The sequence below is a fragment of the Bos mutus genome, chromosome 6, assembly GCF_027580195.1.
Source record: "Bos mutus isolate GX-2022 chromosome 6, NWIPB_WYAK_1.1, whole genome shotgun sequence".
Classification (NCBI taxonomy): domain Eukaryota; kingdom Metazoa; phylum Chordata; class Mammalia; order Artiodactyla; family Bovidae; genus Bos; species Bos mutus.
Genome location: NC_091622.1, coordinates 92,873,330 through 92,894,529, shown reverse-complemented (window position 1 = coordinate 92,894,529; position 21,200 = coordinate 92,873,330). Strand labels below are relative to the sequence as shown.

The 21,200-nt window shown below is 43.1% G+C and overlaps 1 protein-coding gene across 2 annotated transcripts in view; it reads right to left on the bottom strand.

The window, feature by feature from the left end:
* FRAS1 (Fraser extracellular matrix complex subunit 1) overlaps nucleotides 1-21,200 on the bottom strand; it is a 534,238-nt gene that overhangs the window by 79,420 nt on the left and 433,618 nt on the right. For both annotated transcript variants that reach the window (XM_070372561.1, XM_070372562.1), the window contains 6 exons: nucleotides 17,302-17,492; nucleotides 15,939-16,092; nucleotides 12,945-13,208; nucleotides 9,950-10,138; nucleotides 8,422-8,541; nucleotides 7,724-7,903 (listed from right to left, as the gene is read on the bottom strand). In XM_070372561.1, coding sequence (XP_070228662.1) covers nucleotides 7,724-7,903; nucleotides 8,422-8,541; nucleotides 9,950-10,138; nucleotides 12,945-13,208; nucleotides 15,939-16,092; nucleotides 17,302-17,492 — 1,098 coding nt within the window. The remainder of the gene's footprint in view (nucleotides 1-7,723; nucleotides 7,904-8,421; nucleotides 8,542-9,949; nucleotides 10,139-12,944; nucleotides 13,209-15,938; nucleotides 16,093-17,301; nucleotides 17,493-21,200) is intronic.

Below are 21,200 nucleotides of genomic sequence, written 5' to 3'. Positions count from 1 at the left end.
ACTCTCAAATGACCTACCAGTATCTTTTAAAAATGTGATACAGAGAAAACTATTTTTCAGAGTCATTTTAAAGTTAAAAACAAAACCTGAAATGATTTTTAAATAATGCCAAGGTATGCCACCAATGAATAATATCTCTATCTTTCCAAATACTCAACAACATTTGGCAAAACAGCCCCAAATTCTTGCTTCTATCTTAGGGCTCCTGGGGTCCATCCCCAGGTGCCAGACAAGTCTGAAACAAAATCATATCCTTAAATCTCTCAGCACAAATTTTCTCTTTCTGATTCTGGGTGTTAGAGTATTCATTTATTTAATCCAGTCCTTTGCTTTGGTCCTGAAATTCATTTGCTGCTTCCTGGAATTTATTATTTATATTTGTCACTGTTAATCCTAGCAAAACCAGTTAGTCTTTACTGTAAAAAAAAACAAAGAGATTCTACTTTGACTATTTTACATTTAACTGTGATATTAATATCATATTTTTATCTTAAAAATAAAACACATCAACCAGCGTGGTTAACATTTGCATCTTTGTTTATCATCTGAAATGTCATTCAGATACAATAGCCTCCTGAATATTGAGTCATAAATTTTTTGATGAGGCATTTATATTTCTGTGCTTACTAGACCAGCTCTTGGCAGGCAAAAATGTGGCCCCCACCCTCATTTTATGTTTCATCTTGGGTTCTGGACAGAAATTCATACCATTCTTTAAAAATTTAATAACTTCAGACTGGATACACGGAGAAATTTAAACTTCTTCCCCTGCTGTGAATTCATTCTCACAGCTCATGAGGAAACACCTGTGTGGATTCTCATGCTCAACTGGTCACCTAATTCACTATTCCCTTTATGAAACTCTAAGACTGATTAAAAAAGGTGATAGATTTCCCTTCTTCTTGAGAAGGAAGTACTGAGATTAATCTTCTTATTTTTTTAACAATTTTTTAAAAAGGTGATAGATTTCCTTTCCTCTTGAGAAGGAAGTACTGAGATTAATCTTCTTATTTTTTTCACATTTTTTATTGAGAGGAAATTGATGTATAATAAATTATACATATTTGAAGTATAAGTTTATATTATCTTTGTTAGGTCCATGAAACCATCACCTCAATCAAAATAGTGAAATGTTTCCATCACCCCAAAAGTTCCTGACATTCTGTAACCCTTCCATCCCTTCTTTTCCTATGTTCTACTCCATCCCAAAGAAACAAATGAAGTCATTATAGATTAGTTGGCATATTCTCTAAATTTTTTAATAAACAGAAACATACAGTATATACTATTTGATGAATGACTTCTTATTTATTTAGCATGATTATTTTGCTAAACATAACTCATCCATACTGTAGCATGTATTCACAGTTCATTCCTTTTCATTGGCAAGTACTATTCCAGTGGATGGTTTTATCAAAGATTGTTTATCTATTTATCTGTTCATGGACATTTAGGTTATTTTTAGTTTGGGACTTCTACAATTAAAGTTTCTACGATCACTTGTGCACAAGTCTTTGTGTGGAAGTTTTCATTCTTCCTGCGTAAATTGCTAAGAGGGGGGACAGTAGGAATGCATATAAGGTGTATGCTTAACTTTTTAGGAAGGGGCCAAACTATTTTCCAAAGCAAAGTACTATTTTATATTCCCACTGGCAGTACATGAGTGGTCTTAGTGGATCTTTTCCAATTCAATCTAGCAAACACTGAGCACTTACCATGTGCAGAACGTTGTTTCAAATTTGCTTATATGGATTTTTTTTTAAATACGTTAAAATTTCATTAATTTTTGGCTGTGTCAGGTCTTAGTTGCGGCACAGGGGTCTTTGTTGCAGTTGGCAGGCTTCTCTCTAGTTGCCTAGATGTGGGATCCTAGTTTCCCGACCACGGATCAAACGCACGTTTCCTGCATTGCAAGGTGGATTCTTAACCACTGGACCACCACGGAAGTACCCAGATCATTTTTTCTTATCTCAGCCAGCTCTGGCAGGTCAGGGTTGGCATCATTTTTCTAGATTATGATACTAATAAGATAAGAATAGATACTAATAGATAAGAAATGTGACCCATCTGAAGGTAACAGTTAATAAGAGGGCAGTGCTGAGACTGGAACTCAAGGTTGCTCACTTCCAATGTTTAGGCCTGCTGCAAGTTCTTCTTTATCTTATGTTGATTACATATTGAAATGAGATTATATATATATTTAATATTTTTCATTCTGTTAGGAGTGCTTTTGGTAAAACTTATCTAGCTGTTTTGGGCTAGACAAGGAACCGCTTGGATTTCACCCTTATCCTTTAAATTTTTGTCAAATAAAAGTGATAAATGAGTATTAAAGAAAATGTGAGAAACACAGAAAAGTAAAGAATCACAAACCACTCATAGTTCTACCATTGAAATATCACCACTGCAAATTTTTTTAAAAAATTTGAGTCATAGGGTAATTTTCTGGCTATAACCTCTTTCTTATCTGAAATGCTGATTTTGATGGTGGTATTTAGTATTATGATTTAAATGATAGCCATAATTAAGTGCCAGAGGGTAACAAGCTGCATTAGAAGGTAAGCTTCAAGAGGAAAAGATTTTTGCTGTTTCTTCACTAATGTGCATCGAGAATACCACCCAGCATAAGGGAGGTTCTCAAAACATATTTGGTGAATGAATTTAGTCCACTGACTACAATTACTATCTAAGAGGTCCTATTAAGCAGAGATTCTCAATCTCTATACACTTAAAACATTTTTTTAGCTGTTGCTAATTGGCTATTGGAAGGCTTCAGCTGTTCACTCACCTGGCAAGATGCTGCTTCTAATAACATATTGTCCTTACTGACTGTCACAGCAGGTAGTTACTGTTTGAAATATCTTGAAGGCTTTTAATCCCATCTAAGGTGTTTTCAGTCACCAACCTTCTGGCTAACCTATGTATCTGGCAGCATTATGGAGATCCACATTAACCCTGTCAGTTTTCTAACTCCCCTGGAGGGCCAGTATGTTAGAGAAAGTTCAGTCCAGGGCAAGGAAGTGGTGTGAGAATAAAGCATCTTTGAAAAAATTGCCTTCCTAATCGGATGTCAGGAAACGGTCCTGGCTCTCCTTCTTCAGTGCAGCTGTGGATGGCTCTGTGCCTATTGTCTGTTCCCACCTCAAGATCATGCTGGGTAGACTCTCAGCTTCTCTGCTTCTGATTTTCTTCCAAGCCTCCTGTTAACAGAATGAATTGTATCCCCCCAGATTCATACACTGATGTCCTAACCCTCAGTGCCTCACAATGTGACTTTATTTGGAAATAGAATCACTGCAGATGTAATTTGTGAAGATTAGGTCACTGGGGCGGGGTCTTCTGTAGTGGCTCAGTGGTAAAGAATCTGCCTGCTAATTCAGGAGACACGGATTCAATACTGATCCAGGATTATCCCACAGGCTGCACAGCAACTGGGCCCATGGGGTACAACTCTTGAGCCTGTGCTCTAGAGCCCAGGAACCACAGCCACTGAAGCCCATGCACCCTAGAGCCTAAGCTCCACAACAAAGAGAAGCCACCACAAACAGAGGCTTTACAATGCAACTAGAGAGTAGCTCGCACTTGCCACAACTGGAGAAAAGCCCATGAAGCAATGAAGATCCAGCATAGCCAAAAAATAAAAATAAACAATTAAATAAAATTATTTATTTTTAAAAGGTAGGGTCATTAGGATGGGCCCTAAACCAATTTGACCAATGTCCTTATAAAAGAGGGAGTTTTGACACAGACATACACATACAGGGAGAATGTCATGTGAACATGAAGACAGGCATCTATGAGCCTAGGAAAGAGGCCTAGAATGGAGTCTTCCTCAGGAAAAACCAACTCTGCTGACACTCTGATCTTGGACTTCCAGCCCCTACATCTGTGAGACTCTAAGCTTCTGCTGTTTAAGCAGCTGTTTATGACTGCTGCTCCAGCAGACTAATGCACCTCTGCTCTCAGAAGAACCTGAACTAAGGCACCAGGTGCATTCAATTTTGGTTGGTGTCACAATCCTGAGAGGCTGAGATAGGAAGCCAAGGAATACCTTAGGTAAAGCGCTCACTGACTCACTCGCAGCCCCTTGACTCCTAACATCCTCACACAGTGCTGTCACAGCTACCAACATACACTTGCAGATATTTGCTTATATGTCTTCCACTTCCAAGACTCAAGCTTTCTCCTGCTGCAGCTACTCAGTAAATGTCTGGGGAAGGGGAGAACCAGTGTGTGCTGGAGATAGCTATGTTCAATATTATTGCTCCCTGACTTTAAAATACAACTGCTGTTTATTAGTTAAGTGACTGGATGTCCACTTAGGGTCTAGATCTCCCAGCTACCTCATAGCCTTGTGTGGCTATGTCCTTCTTCTTAGGATGTGACCAAAAGGGATGTGTTCCCAGCAATTCTCCTAAAGAAGAAATGGATGTGGACGCCACTCTTTTATTCTTGCCAGCTGCTGGCTGGGGATGCTGACAATACAGAAGTCACCTTGGACCAGAGATGGGAGCCTCACGTGGAGGGTCACTGAACCACCTGCCTCTGGATTTTGCTGTGAGTGAAAATAAACTTATGGAAGGTACTGTATTTTGGAGTTGCTTTTCCCCAGAAGCTTAGTTTCTATCCTGATAATGTAACTCCTTACTCTGATTTCTTTAGAATAAGAGGGTCCTGGGACTTTCCTGGTAGTCCAGGGTTAAGACTTCATGTTCCACTGTGGGGGGAGCAGGTTCGATTCCTGGTCAGGGAACTAAGATCTCATATGCTGCTCAGCACAGCCCCCAAAATGAAAAGGATAAGAGAGTTCTTAGGGTCCCTGACACGAGGTTGTGGGCCCTGAACCCTGCAAGGAGCCCACACAGGGACTCAAGCTTAATGCAGCTCTCCTCCATGGTAGGGATCTCGTGTCTGTCTTCCCCCATGCACATGGCTCCCTGTGTCTCCTTGGGGGAAGAAGAGAGGACCTTCACACCTTTTCTATCTAAAGAAAACAATCAGCTGACTAAGAGAGCTAGCATAAGACTAAATCCATTTCACAGTTAACCATCAAGAGGATGTCTGCAAGCACTGGTGGGAAATGAGAATTCCCAGGGGCCTCCAGTCCCCAAATAGCTCAGCGCCTGCATGGAGACACGGGTCTAAAAGCTGTTCTGCTCCTTTTGGAAAGAGGCTCTGGCACCCAGTAGACCAATCCTCATCCCCTGAGACAAATGGGATGAAGTGGTTTTCTCCAAGCTGGAGCCAACTGTCTTCTGAGAGGGTGACCCGTAATCAACACGGACTTCCTATGAAGGGAAACATTTGACATTTAAAAAGAATCAAATTCATGAATCCAGTTCCACTTAGGGGAGACAGGGAAGGAGAGAATGCTGACTAGATTCTCTAGAATGGACAGCAGGGCTGGTAGTAGGGGATGGGAAGGGAAGTCCTGCTCATTAAAAATGGACAGGGCCCTCCAGGAGTAAAGATCGTCTTATCAGGTCTATTCAGAATTTCTAAAAACAGGAGGATTGAGAAGAACTGGTGGGCACGGGAGAGCATGTAGATGAGGAAGTCAAGCCTGGTGGGAGAGGGCAAGGAAGCACGCCTCCCTTTGTTTTAGAGTCTGCTTTCCCAAGAGGAGGGAGAAGGGGGATCTGTTATGGGTGGCCCTCTGAGCAGTGCTAGCTTGGTACTGGCATCCGGATTTAAGCCCAGAGAAGGTGGAGACTGCAAAAAACAGAAAAGGCAAATTTGGAGCCACCTCCCCCAGGACGTGACACAGCTGAGAAGAGCCAGGGTCTCACCAGTAGCTGGCAGGGCCTTGCATGATGCTCCAAGCCTTTTGGAGCACTGTAAAGTGTAACTGCAGTTGTCCCAACACAACAGCCAAGAGTCTGCCCTTTCATCTTTGGAGAGATACAATCAGCAACCTGACAGAATTCTGGCAGAAGCAATTAGCTCATGAATTAGTTATCAAATATCTCTTGCAGCCAAGGTCTTGGGAATGCTGATCTGCACACTGCCCCCAGGAACTTCGGGACAAAAGGGGAGGGCATGGGCTTTAATTTGCATTAGGGATTCAGGCCAGTCTGTTCAGCCTTCCCCGTGCCCCACCCCTACACACACACACTCCCTCCCCCATCATCATGCTGGACCCAGACACGGTCTGCCTCCCTCACCCTTTCCACCATATCCCCCTCTAGCTCACCCACCCTCACTTTCTCCCCTACACACTCTACCCCAGACACACTGGTCTCCTTGCTGCAACTGGAACGTGATGGGCTTGGCTGATCCCATTTCAGGATGTTGATACTTGCTGATGCCCTGGAAAGATGCTGAATGTTCTTTCCTTATATGTCAGCATGGCTGGCTCCCTTACATTCTTCAGATCTCGGCTCAAATGTCATCTTATTATTAGGAGGCCTTCCCTCACCTCATTGGTCCCCGTACCCCAGGAATGCCCTCATTTCACTCCCTAACTCATCACCACTGACATGATATATATACTTGCTTGTTTGCCTACCGTCTGACCCCCAGCATCAGGGCAGGTACTTCCTCTATTCTGCTATTTCCCTGGTTGAATGAAAGAAAAATCTGTAACCTGAAATCCAAAGAAAACCAATGATCTAAATCTCCTGCAAGCTGACACTGCTCCTGTGATGGACAAAATAAATTCTACCTTCAGGTTGTTTATTCAGCAAATATCTCCTGTCTTTCACATTTGTTCAAGTTGCCAAATTCTATAGTTTCTCCTCCTGAAATTAACTCTTTCCTTCCACCAACTACTGTTTACTGGATACTTACTAGGTAGCAGGTGTAATTTCTTTTATTATTTTCATCTTATTATTCCCACGTGGAGGCTGCCCCACTGCCAGAGGCCTCACTAGCCTCCATCTGGCCAAATGCTAAACTTTTTACCTACTGTCACTGTCTCCTTTCTCTTCCTTTCTTTTAGTTTATCCTATTGGACACTGGAGGAATTCACTTCCCTTCCCTGTTCAAAATTCTGCAGGGCCTCCTTATTGCCTATTGAATTAAATAGGGATTACTGATCGCCACTCTGAAGACCCATCATAAAATCTCAGTCTACCCATGAACCCAATCTACTACTATTTTCAGAATATACGCTTTAGCAAAACTGGCCCGCTCATAATTTTTGGAATGAGTCCACATGCTGTTCCTATCTCTGGAAATAACACAATTTCTGTCAGCCCAAATTCTATCTTTCAAGGGCACTCTTAAACACCACCTCTGAGCACCTTCCCATCTGATATCACCTCTTTTGCTTTCGAACTCCTAGGATGGCAGGTTTATACAGTTCTTAAAACACCTGCCATCTTCCCTTACATATGGTTATATGCAAAGGCTCCTTATCTCATCCAACAGAAGACTCTAATGGTTGGGGTAATGTCTCATTCATCTCTTTTTCTTCCTCTGTAGCAGCTGAACCAGGGTCTTATTCAATATGCATGCTCACTTTCTATGTGTTGAATTCTAGTGTTGGAAACAAGACTGTTTACATCAAATTGTAATTATCAAATCAACTTCCAGCAAGTAAGCATGGAGTACACTGTATTCTAAGTATAATGCAAGGCAGTATACAATGGCCAGAAATAGTGATGCCAGAAATACATACTAACAAAGGCAGGCTGGAGGTGAACTACACACATGATATGCTGCCCCCGGCACTTACTAAATCCCAGCTTTGGTCTGATGAAGTCAGAGACGATGGGCTTACCTGGTGATGCTGTGTGCTCCAGGCGGCCCAGCTGGGGCTCTCTGATGATTCGGTAGACCAGTTCTGTGGGTTCCGCCTCCTGGTCAGTGGCAGAGAGTTGCAGAGTGGTGATCTTTTTCACCGAGTTTTCATCCAAGAACAGCCCTTTATTGGTGATGATGACTGGTGGGGATTTGTCTTCTGAAAATGTCAGAAAGAGTAACATGAAATGTGATCCTTTGGCTACCTGACGTGAAGAACTGACTCATTGGAAAAGACCCTGAATGCTGGGAAAGACTGCAGGCAAAAGGAGAAGGGGGTGGCAGAGGATGAGATGGTTAGATAGTACCATCGACTCAACGGACAGGAATTTGAGCAAATTCCAGGAGGTAGTGGAGGACGGAGGAGCCTGGCACACTGTAGCACACGGGGTCACAAAGAGTCGGACACAACTTAGAGACTGACAACAACAGCAACTTTTTACGCTTCCTTTTTTTTCAATTCTGGGCCTAGTGTCCAGGAGTAAAATCAAAATAATCAACATAATCCCCAGATCTGACTCTCAGAGAGTACATCAAAGAGCCACAGCATTGCACAACAGAGTTGAGAGGATTTCAGATTCCCACACAAGCCCTTAAAGAAAAGGCTCAGGCCTCAAGGTATGCACCACATGACCTCAGAACTGCTGGAGAACTTTCAAACATCCAATGCCCCCTTACCTGAAACACTGATGGAAAATGACTGGCCGATCAGTTTGTTGCCTTCTCCATCAACCACATCAAATTTAAAAGCAAAGTTCCCACCAGATTCTCCTTTTCCATGACTGTATTCTATAAGGCCTATAACAAGGACAAGAAGATCACAGTTTGCTATTTTGTGTTTTCTGGCCTTATTTCTGAAATATCAGGTGAGAATTCAATGGGTATTCACACCAATGAATCAATTACCCCCCCTCTCACTTTGATATTGCCTTTGACATTTTAGTCTAATGTTTTCATTTCCTCCCTTTCGTCTAGTGACTTCCTCATCATCAGTGACTTCATGATAAAATCACCCTAAGCAGCAAGTGGCTTTGCTTACAGCTGAGGCTCAGCATCTGTGGAAGGCTCCAAGGAAGCCTCATGAATCACGAGGTCAGCAAAACTGCCCATGTGGAAATGGGCACTGACCAGACCCACATCACCGGTGCAGCCCTGTTATCTATCCATGTCACAGGGCAGGAGGACAGAGAGGCACAGACCACATGCTCCCCTAAGGTGTCACTCCCGCTTCCCAGTCTTAAATCATTTTAGGAAAGGCATGGGATATAACCAATCAACAAAGAAACAGATAAAATGAATAAACTCTACCTAGACGTCAATTGGACCCAAAGGGAAAAACCCAGTATGTTATATTTTTGTTAAACCATAGCATTACTTATAAGGATCTAGCAATGTAAATATAACCAAACATCTGGGAAGAAGTCCCTGCTTTCATATTCTAAAAAGGGACACCGAAGCAAGGAATAACTAAGGAATTATTCCACTCCCTTCACTAAAGTACAGACAGGTCCAATGATATTTGGGCTGCTATCAGTTCTAGGCATGAGTGCACAGACAGGACCTGTATTCTGGTCCTAGGGGAGCATGCTTCCACCTCTAAACGGAAATTGCACATCATCACCTGACATTGGATTACTTCCCTCTCAATATGTAACTTCTTTTCCTTTCTTATCCCTGAAAGCACTGTACGGTAACTACGTAGCATTTAACATTTATGCTTTCACATTACATCAGCATTTCCTGGAGAAGGGATGAGCTATGTAATCTCCCTGAGGCAGCTCCGATTTATGCCCTTCCATTTTGCTTAGTTCATTAACTTGTGCTCTTTGGGGAGCTGGAGAGAGATATAAATTGTTCACCTAAGGCAGGCATAATTTTCACCTTAATCCATCCCAATTCACTTCTTTTTTCTCTCTCTCTCTCATACACTTTTTAGCATCACAGCAAGTCAAAATGATTTTTTCCTCTATAATAGCCCTCAGTTTCATCAAGGCTATGTCAAAGCATGAGAACATTTTAGTCAAGAAGGAAAGTTTTTTTTCAAACCAAAAAACTGAGAAGACAAGTAAGAATAAACGAAGCTATAACTCAGCTCTTAATTCAAAACAAGAGTGTGCAGTTTGCTGCCATTGGCTACCAGGCACCAATTCCCATTTGACTACAGGGGGTGGAGTTTCTGGAAGTCTGGGTAGGAGAAGTGCCTGACCTTGACTGATGTCAGCCTGGGTGAAACTTTGGATGGGGCCTCTAGTGGAGATCTGCTCCAGGCTGTCACGCTTTACCATCTGCAGGCGCCCTACTCCAGGGTCTTCCTTTAAGATGTACATCACCTGGTGGTCATCTGAGTCAGGAGCCGTCACTTTCAAGTGCCGATCTGTGATGGTTGCTACGGACCCTGGAAGAGAATGGGAGAGACTAGGTCTTTCCCCATTTTTGCTTCTGGAGAGCAGGTCAAATGATTTTAGGAGACTGGAGACTAAAATTATCACACACTCCCCGATCTAAGGAAGTATCAGCTATAGGACTTCCGAGGTGGTCCAGTGGCCAAGATTCCATGCTCCCCAATATAGTGGCCCAGGGTTTGATCCCTGGTCAGAGAGCTGCTGCTAAGTCACATCAGTTGTGTCCGACTCTGTGCGACTGCACAGACGGCAGCCCAACAGGCTCCTCTGTCCCTGGGATTCTCCAGGCAAGAATACTGGAGTGGGTTGCCATTTCCTTCTCCAATGCATGAAAGTGAAAAGTGAAAGTGAAGTTGCTCAGTTGTGTCCGACTCTTAGCGACCCCATGGCCTGCCACCTACCAGGCTCCTCCGTCCATGGGATTCTCCAGGCAAGAGTACTGGAGTGGGTTGCCATTGCCTTCTCCAGTCAGAGAGCTAGATCCCGCATATTGCAAACTCCACATGAAACAATGAAGACCCAGCTCAGCCAGATAAATAAATAAAATAATTTCCTTCCTTAAAATAAAAAGAAAATATCAGCTGCTTGCCCTTCTGGTTCCAGCTGAATACATTTTTATTTCCCTAAGTGAATAGTCCCAACTTCCCAATTTTTTAATCACCCCTTGAGTTTGGCTCAGCTGGTAAAGAATCTGCCTGCAATGTGGGAGACCTGGGTTTGATCCCTGGGTTGGAAAGATCCCCTGGAGAAGGGAATGGCTGTCTGCTCCAGTATTCTGGCCTGGAGAATTCCATGGACTGTATAGTCCATGAGGTCGCAAAGAGTTGTACACGGCTGGGTCACTTTTACCTTGAGTTTAGATCTGAGCCCCTTTTTCTTCTGATCCAATTTCACTCTGCACATGATCGCTCTCTCCCTTGACTTTTCAGTTAGTACCTAAATCTATGTTCTGAACTTCTAGCTCTGTGATGTAAATGACTCTCAGAACGACAATGAGACCAGCTTGGACCTAATTTATTTATTTTCTTAAGGATCACCAAATCATTAAAAAAAACAAAAACATAAAACAGCTTTACACAAACTCACAAACATATCTAGTTGCCGTCTCACACTGAATAGTCAGAATCACTGTTCCTCAAGATAGAGGCTATGATGAGAGACACAGAACAGGGAGACCTGAATGCTGGGTCCTGGAAGACTGCCCAGGTGCTGGGGACAGAGGCAAGGCAGAGTGCGTGTGTGCATGCTCAGTCATGTCCGACTCTTTGCGACCCCATCGAAATGCATCTTTGGAGTCTCCTGCATTGACAGGCGGATTCTTTACCACTGAGCCACCTGGGACTGTCCCTCCTGGCAAGCACCTCTTCTCAGGGCCTTCCTCTTTGTTCTCCTCTCTAGCCCACTTTTCACATTAAAACAGTGAATTCTGATAAAGGAGGTCCTAGTTAGTTACTCATGCGTAATAGAATCTGGTCTGTAGAGTGACAGTCTGCCATGGGCCCTGAGCGTCTCTGTATGTTTGTGCTGGGTAATGCCAAGAATGCAAGGTTTGACCTCTTGTCCTCTGGGCCATTCTCAGCCAGCATCCCTGAGGGAGGAGGTGACGTCTTCCTCTGGGACACAGATCAGGTTTGCTTATCGCTACTATAACAAGGAGAGTTCCCAAGCTCAGGGTTCCTCTTCTGCAATTCATCACCCTGCACACAAATGTATTCGTCTGGGCCCTCGGCATCGCCCCTGTGGGACTTGCAAGGCATTGTCACAGAGTACTTTATTACTGACCAAGGAATCTCAGCTTCCCCAGTGGCTCAGCAGTAAAGAATCTGCTTGCAATCAAGGAGATGCAGGTTTGATCCCTGGGTCAGGAAGATTGCCTTGGAGTGGGAAATGGCAACCCACTTCAGCATCCTTGCCTGGGAAATCCCATGGACAGACGAGCCTGGCAGGTTACAGCCCCCGGGGTCACAGAGTCAGACATGATTTAGGGACTAAATAAAAACAACAAGGAATCTCATGTGTTTGACCGGGATCCATGAAAGAGTAATAGGTCAACTTATTAACTTGTAAATAGGCCAAGGTTAAGTCCCAGCACTAATACTTGAGACCTTTGGGAATCTCCATATTTTCAAATACCATTCTACCAAATATTTTTCACTACAAAATACATGTGAAACTAAGAACAGACAAGCAAACAGAAGTCCAGTGTGATATAGATGCTCTGTGGACCAAAGGTCCACTCTCTATAAGTGACATCCTACTGCAAAGTGACTCCAAGACCCACAGTTATCACAGGTCCTTCAGTGTTGTTTATTCACCAGCAAACTGTGAATGTTAGATCCTAGAACACCGTATCTAATGGTTCTTAATCACTGGTATAATCTCTCCTAGTGCATGATGACTTCCCAATTGCCTCTCCATGACTTCAAAAAAAAAAAAAAAAGGAGCATGTTGAAAATCCTGCTAGATTTTGTTGTTTGTTTCTGTAGGGTTGGTTGGGCAATGTCAATGTTCTAAGAGATCGGGACCTACAAGTGGTTGGATAAATGAATATTTTGAGGACCCTGGAAATACTATAAACTCTTCTCAGTCTTTCCTCAGATTCACAGACACAGGCATCTGGTCCAAAGAACTTCAGAGATTTCACACTTGTCATTCACAATGCTTAGTGTCCCCCAAACAACAGGTCTCCCTAAACTCTACACACTCAGTTCAAGATCCTCCCACACTGCTGACATGGAAGGAAGCATTGCACAGGATCAAAGAAGAAACCATGGCCACTCTCTTCCATGCCTATGGTACCTGCTGAGAGCTGGAGGCCTCTGTTTACAGCCAGGTTTGGGATGTCACTTGTAGGCAGTTCTATATATATCTCCATCCTCCCCGTGTCCGTGTGGAGGCCATCAGTGAGGGAGAACTGGAACTCATCCACTGCCACACCTGGACCACCAGGCGTGTACCCAACTAGCCCAGCCAGGATATCTTGGTAGGTGAAGGAGGAGCCCTGGGCCAAAACCCTCCCATTCTCCAGAGGTTCAGAAGCAGTTTGCCTCCAGAGCAGATGACCTGAGGAAGGAAGTAAAAAAGAAAGAAAGAAAGAAACAGTTCAGTTCAGTTCATTCACTCAGTCGTGTCCGACTCTTTGCGACCCCATGAACTGCAGCACACCAGGCCTTCCTGTCCATCACCAACTCCCGGAGTCCACCCAAACTCCTGTCCATTGGGTCGGTGATGCCATCCAACCATCTCATCCTCTGTCATCCCCTTCTCCTCCTGCCCTCAATCTTTCCCAGCATCAGGGTCTTTTCAAATGAGTCAGCTCTTCACATGAGGTGGCCAAAGTACTGGAGTTTCAGCTTCAACATCAGTCCTTCCAATGAACACCCAGGACTGATCTCCTTTAGGATGGACTGGTTGGATCTCCTTGTAGTCCAAGGGACTCTCAAGAGTCTTCTCCAACACCACAGTTTAAAAGCATCAATTCTTCGGTGCTCAGCTTTCTTTATAGTCCAACTCTCACATCCATATGGTAGAGCAAGATCAGATCAGATCAGATCAGATCAGTCGCTCAGTCGTGTCCGGCTCTTTGCAACCCCATGAATCGCAGCACGCCAGGCCTCCCTGTCCATCACCAACTCCCGGAGTTCACCCAGACTCACGTTCATCGAGTCAGTGATGCGATCCAGCTATCTCATCCTCTGTCGTCCCCTTCTCCTCCTGCCCCCAATCCCTCCCAGCATCAGAGTATTTTCCAATGAGTCAACTCTTCGCATGAGGTGGCCAAAGTACTGGAGTTTCAGCTTTGCATCATTCCTTACAAAGAACACCCAGGACCGATCTCCTTTAGAATGGACTGGGTGGATCTTGCAGTCCAAGGGACTCTCAAGAGTCTTCTCCAACACCACAGTTCAAAAGCATCAATTCTTTGGCACTCAGCCTTCTTCACAGTCCAACTCTCACATCCGTATATGACCACAGGAAAAACCATAGCCTTGACTAGATGGACCTTCATTGGCAAAGTAGTGTCTCTGCTTTTGAATATGCTATCTAGGTTGGTCATAACCTTCCTTCCAAGGAGTAAGCGTCTTTTAATTTCATGGCTGCAGTCACCATCTGCAGTGATTTTGGAGCCCAGAAAAATAAAGTCTGACACTGTTTCCACTGTTTCCCCATCTATTTCCCATGAAGTGGTGGGACCGGATGCCATGATCTTCGTTTTCTGAATGTTGAGCTTTAAGCCAACTTTTTCACTCTCCACTTTCACTTTCATCAAGAGGCTTTTGAGTTCCTCTTCACTTTCTGCCATAAGGGTGGTGTCATCTGGTAGAGCAAATATGGCACTAAAACAATATGGCACTAAACATTATCTAATTTTGTCAACTTTGAGCCTGGGTAGAACGCCAAGCCCCTTGGACGTGTTGATTGCACATGCATAAGTAACCAACAAGTCAAAATTTTATACAAAAGAACAGGGTGATGCTTGATGACCTCATCTCCAAATAAAGATAAAGTTCCACTTTTCCTAATTAAAAATCTCTTAAGGGGACACAGATGGATATGGAAATACAGTGGCTTAGGAATCAAATCTCTCTCCATGAATTCAAACTCACTTCATTATCTAAGCCTCATTTTCCCCTTCTGTAGGGCGAAAGTAGCACTCTCCACTTGCTGCCTTCCTCCTGAGGCGTCTGGGATAAGACAGAGGAATTTATTTTAAACTCCATTTATGTTCAGAAAGACACTAAGCATCCTTGGGCTGAGGCATATTATCCTATTTTCAAGGGTCATGTGTATGCAATGAAACCCAGTGTTTCATTAAAGAAAGTGAAAGTGGATACTACCACTACTAAGTCGCTTCAGTTGTGTCCGACTCTGTGTGACCCCATAGACGGCAGCCCACCAGGCTTCGCCATCCTTGGGATTCTCCAGGCAAGAACACTGGAGTGGGTTGCCATTGCCTTCTCCAATGCATGAAAGTGGAAAGTGGAAAGTGAAAATGAAGCCTCTCAGTCCTGTCCGACTCTTCGCAACCCCATGGACTGCAGCCTACCAGGCTCCTCTGCCCATGGGATTTTCCAGGCAAGAGTACTGGAGTTGGGTGCCATTGCCTTCTCCAGTCAAAGTGGATGGAGGCAAGCTAAAATGTAATGACCAACAGCTTCTCTGGTGAACTCTCCATCAACAGGATAGTTTCATCTGTAAAAGGTCAATAGCCATTAGGCCACCAAGCCACCACTTAGGAGATGAAAATTGCAGAGCTTTAGCTAATACTAGGTAGGTGGCACTTAGAAAGGAAGTAGGTAGGAGATTACCATGGTGGTGTTTTAAACCTCTAGTTTAATCAGGAAAAGTGCTTTCTTTGCAAAACAAATGAGCTCATAAAGATTACCTACCATGCCTCTAACCTGAAATGAACACCTTTTGTAATTAATTACAAGGTGGCTATTCTGTTCTTTGTATGAAATAGCCCAGGATGATCAAGCAATGATACCCCCTCCAAGAAGAGGATGTGCAGATTCTGAAAACTTGTTCTGCCTGAGGCTACATAAGAAAGCAAGAAAACAGCTGAAATTGAATTTCAGAGACACCAATTACCCAGGAGTCAGGCTTTTAGAACAACCAGGCTATGGTGACCCCAAAGAATATAAACTGGCTGTGAATTTGATTATACCTTGATGCAATGAATGGACTATACACCAGGAAGGTAGAGGAATGATCAGCTGAAATCTACGTGTTTATTCTAATAACCCATCGAGCACCTCAATTAAGAAGCTTCCCATAGCGGTTATGTCCTACCGTGGCCAGGCTTTTTTGTCAATACAAAAATCAGCTCATTATCTGGAGTGTCCAGGTCTTGCAGGCTCAAAGAAGAATTGCTTATCACCACTCCTGAGCTCAGCTGCACGCCAAGGGGCCTCAAGGTCATTCTGGGAGGCTCGTCATTCTTCCTCTGATTAAAGCATAAAATATTAGGTCTCACACAGATACTGGTTTAAGAAGAAAAAAAGAGCGCACACTATTCAAAGACAGTAACATCATCACATCAACTTTCACCACTGAAATAGCATTTAATGTGTCATCACCTCTTATTATTATTGTTGTTGTTGTTATTGTATTTTTATTGAAATATAGTTGATTAACAATATTGTGTTAGCTTCAGGTGTATACCAAAGCAGTTCAGTTATATATTTTTTGAGATTATTTTCCATTATAGGGCATTACAAGATATTGAACATAGTTTTTTGTACTAGACAGTAAATCCTTATTGTTTATTTTATGTATATAGTTTGCATCTAATATGTCACTGTCTTTAATTCTCACTCAAAATTGTTACGTTGAAAGCTGAGCAGATCACATAAACCAGATATCCCCTTGATGGACATGCTACAGAAATCTCAAGCATTCTCCATGGGTACGATGACAGCATTTTCCAGATGCCAGAAGTATGGACATGTGGTTAGACAAGTACAAGTGTACTGGGGGGATAAAAGGGCACATTTTTAAAAATCATAGCTGTCTTAGAACCTATGATAGAGGACACATATTTGAAAGGGCAGGTATTTAAACTGTCTGCCTGACCAGCCCCAGCAGAAGTCAGCTCCCCTCCACCCTTGCCCCCCAAGGGTGCTGAGAGCGCCATGCTTTGTTTTTTCAAGGCAGAGGGTATTCCATTCTGAGTTTTATCTTTTATCTCTCTCTCTCCTTGCAAGCTTATGTAGTTGCTCAAAAGAGAATATATACAGCATCAGGGAACACATTTCTTTAATGTTACAGTGTGATGAACAAATGCACTAAAATGTTAGAAAAAGCAAGTTTGCACATAGAACTACATACAATAATTGCAGGGAAAAATAAGCATATGTTACTTTTCATCTCATGTGAGGCTAGCAAGTTTTTTCTGTCTGTGAGAACAAAGTGTCTTCACACAGACCAGATAGATTTCATCCTGAAATGGAAATTCAGATTTCCAAGTCATACCATCTCCAAATGTCAGCCTTAATTCTACAAGTTTCCTAAAGGTCAGGGTTATGTTTTTTAAACTGACCTCTAAAACTGAAGGTCCAACTCAATTTTATTTGTTTTTGAGTTCTTTTGAACCTATCTAATGGTGGGATATTGTGGTCAAAGGCCCAACTTTTCCAACTTCCACAATCCTTACCTCAATGGTGATGTTGATGCTGTGGACTTCTGATCGACTGTTTCCATCACTTACATAAAAACTGAAAATATCGTGGGTTGGTTCAATGCTTTCATGAACACTCTGAAAGTAGTAAATGTAGTTTTCCAGGACATCTTGAATAGGGAACGATGCCTCTAGGTCACTGGTAGTTCCAGGGCCAAACCGATCACCTGCACCAACAGCAAGAGGGAACTTTTATCTTGATCCATAAATTCCTGCTTTCTGAGCTGAACCAGAAAGCAGGACAGCACTATCAACAAAAGATGAAAACAAGTTTGAGAATAAAGGTGGGAGAATGGAATTTGAAGACTTGGGTGGGACCCCAGTTTCCCCATTATTTCTCATCAATAAATGGGACTCAAATGAGTCGCATGTATGAAAGTACTCAGAATGCTATTAATTAATAGAGCACAGAATCAGTGGTTGTTTTGTTAGAAATATTTGACAAAATAAGTCATGGGGCAAATATTGATATAGGAGTAAAAGTTTTACACTTTAGTCAATTTCAAAACCATTTTGCAAGAGGAACCTTTTTTCTCTACACAAGAAAGAGTGAACTGTATATCTTTAAATCTAAGAAATATCTCCTTAAGCATGTTTTCATTTGACAATTCAGGTCCTTAAGAAACCTCTAGTAACCTCATGGGCTAGTGCTCAGCCCCTGGGATGGTACAGTAGGGTCACTGTGATGTTCAGGGACCGTCCAGAGCTCAGGTGTAGTTCAGGTACTGAGATGCTCAGGTATTATTCAGAGTTTCATGGAAAGTGCTGCTTATCTCTTCTTTTCATTCCAACCCCAAAGGCCAAGGGAAAGAATAAGCACTGTCTAAATGCTGGATGACTTGCCTCTTATTTGGACTAAATCTCTCCAAATGATTGATTTTAAATGGTTACATTTTCTTCTAAAAAGAGGAGAAAAAAGAAACCCTTGTATCTTCAAACACTCCCTAGATACACATCAACAAAGAAAAGTGTAGATAGAAGATCTGAAAACAATAACACTTTCTCTTTCCCTCTTCCATGGTTTTTGCAAAGATGAGGTCATATATTAAAAGGCCACTGACTTCCTAGTCGAAGACAGACAGGGTCATTTTTTGTTGACCTCCAAATTGAAAGAGTAGGAATGAAAACATTTTATTTACAATTTGTTTGTGACAAGAATTCAAGACAAATGTTCTTTTTTTCAATGACGTGAATTTTCTTAAATTTTACCCCTCAGATTTGATTCCTCTGGATACTAGAAGCATAGAGGAGTCTAAATGATTAGTGACCTGATAACCCCTAGGGCACACAGTTTAGAGTTTCCAAAAGGAATTGCTATAATTCCTTAAAAGTTTAATTTTCTCTTTCTATTTATCACTATAAATATAAGAAATATGGCATCTTTATTTGGGTAAAAAATACACTAAGTAAGTGAAGCCTAAAAATGTATTCAAATAGAATGACATTCTATCATTAGAAAACAAGCTATTCAACAAGTGAATCTGTCACTGAAGCTTTAAGCATCAATCCTTTTGATTCTTAAAACTGCACCTTCTATTTTTTCATGTAAACCATTCTTATTAATGAGCTTCCTTGCCTTCTTCAATAGAATATACTATGTGCAAATTAAATAGTTCTTGATGTGTGGAGGCTATATCATGAACATCTATTACTGCACTGTGCTGGAACACAGCGATGCCCAACAGGTAATTAAGGGGGGCCCTAGTTGTGCACCACCCTCCATACTAGCTCAGTTGTTCAATCCGCCTGCAATGCAGGAGACCCTGGTTCGATTCCTGGGTCAGGAAGATCCCCTGGAGAAGGGATAAGCTACCCACTTCAGTATTCTTGAGCTTCCCTTGTGGCTCAGCTGGTAAAGAATCTGCCTGCAATGCAGGAGACCTGAGTTTGATCCCTGGGTTGGGAAGATCCCCTGGAGAAGGGAAAGGCTACCCACTCCAGTATTCTGGCCTGGAGAATACCATGGCTTGTATGTCCATGGGGTTGCAAAGAATAAGACATGACTGAGCTACTTTCACTAGTTGTGCTGGTACTAAAGGAATGTAGGTTCCACGCTGTTAGCTTTTATACTAAACAATATGACTATTCTGTTCTTGTGCTAGTGTGAACTTAAAAGATTCTTCTTCTAATGTTTTTAAAAAGATGTCCTTTTGGTCAGCTGGACTCTGAATCTAGGTAGCTAGTTTCATATGTATAAAATGAGACTCCATTCTGAAAGCCCACGAAGCAAAGGATGGGACCTTACATGATGTGTGTTAGGACAATGATTTGCCCCCCTGAACGTCTTTTCCTTACTTCCCATATATGGATGTGAGAGTTGGACTGTGAAGAAAGCTGAGCGCCGAAGAATTGATGCTTTTGAACTGTGGTGTTGGAGAAGACTCTTGAGAGTCCCTTGGACTGCAAGGAGATCCAACCAGTCCATTCTAAAGGAGATCAGGCCTGGGTGTTCTTAACATAAAACAGTGTTAGAAAGCCTTATCAGAAACCACCCAGAGAGAAGAGAAGGCTGGGGGCAACCATCCCTTTCTGATTCCCCACTTTTGCTTGTGCTCCCTTGTGCTCTTTCTTCTGTGAGAAACACCGTTTTCCCTCTGCCCACAGCAACTCCCACTAACCCTTCCTCAGACATTCCCGCCTTCCCAGGCAAAAGTAATTGCTCTTTCCTGTATCCTTTCTCAGTGTTTTGCTCCTTTCCCTGTCCTGGTGTTTCATGATTATAACATCAGTCTTTGCATCTGTCTCCTGCACGAGTCCAGGGCTGTTTCTTATTCCTCTTATAATCCTCTGCCTCTCAAATACTGGAGAGGGTAGCCTTTCCTTTCTCCAGGGGATCTTCCCAACCGAGGGATTGAACCCAGGTCTCCCGCATTGCAGGCGGATTCTTTACCAAATCTAACTCAGCAGCAAACAAATCTAAGGGCACATGCTGCAAAGCAAGATGGGGAAAAGACTCAAGGTTTTCTCTTGGAAAACATGACCCCTGCTAAATGAGTTTCTGGTAAAACTAGGCTCAAATCCCAGGCATCATGCCGGCCACAGACACCTTCAGTCAATAGCCTCTCTGTGGGAGCTGCGAGCTGCACGCCAATTAGAGCCGAGCGCCAGCACTCAGGAGCCTCCCAGCAGAGGTGGCGGTACGGTCACCTGCCAGGAGCTGTCTCAACTGCCAGTCACTGTGGACACAGGGGCCTGTGGACAGTCCCCGCCTCTCTCCTTCCCTCCTCTGTGATAACCACCAAGAGCACTGGGTCCAGGGCAGATGGTGGGGGAGAGGGTCACAGACAGACAAGCACACATTTCAATTCACGTCATATATTTAGAAAAAGCTGAGACGTCAGCTCTGGTTCAGCTAAACAGTAGCTGCCTCACAATAAAACAACAGACAATCTTATTTCCTTGACATTCAATTTCAAGTGCAATCCCCAAGCCCCTCTGTCCTAATGGCTGGCACTTTTCCCTTGTTCTAGTTTTCCCCATGGCACTGATTGACCTCCTAACATCTTCCACAATTTTCTCATTTCTTAGGTTTCTTATCTGTCTCCTCCCACCAGGATCTAAGGCACCACAAAGGTAAGGGTTTCTGTCTGGTTTACTGATCTACATGTGTGTATGCTCAGCAGTTTCAGTCGTGTCCAACTCTTTGCAACTGCATAGACTGAAACCCACCAGGCTCCTCTGTCCATGGGATTTTCCAGGCAAGAATACTGGAATGGGTTGCCATGCCCTCCTCCAGGGGACCTTCCCAACCCAGGGATCGAACCCATGTCTCCTGTGTCTTCTGCATTGCAGGCAGATTCTTTACCACTGAGCCACCAGGGAAGCCCCTTACTGATCTATCCCCAGTGCTTAAAAAAGTGCTTCACATACAGGAA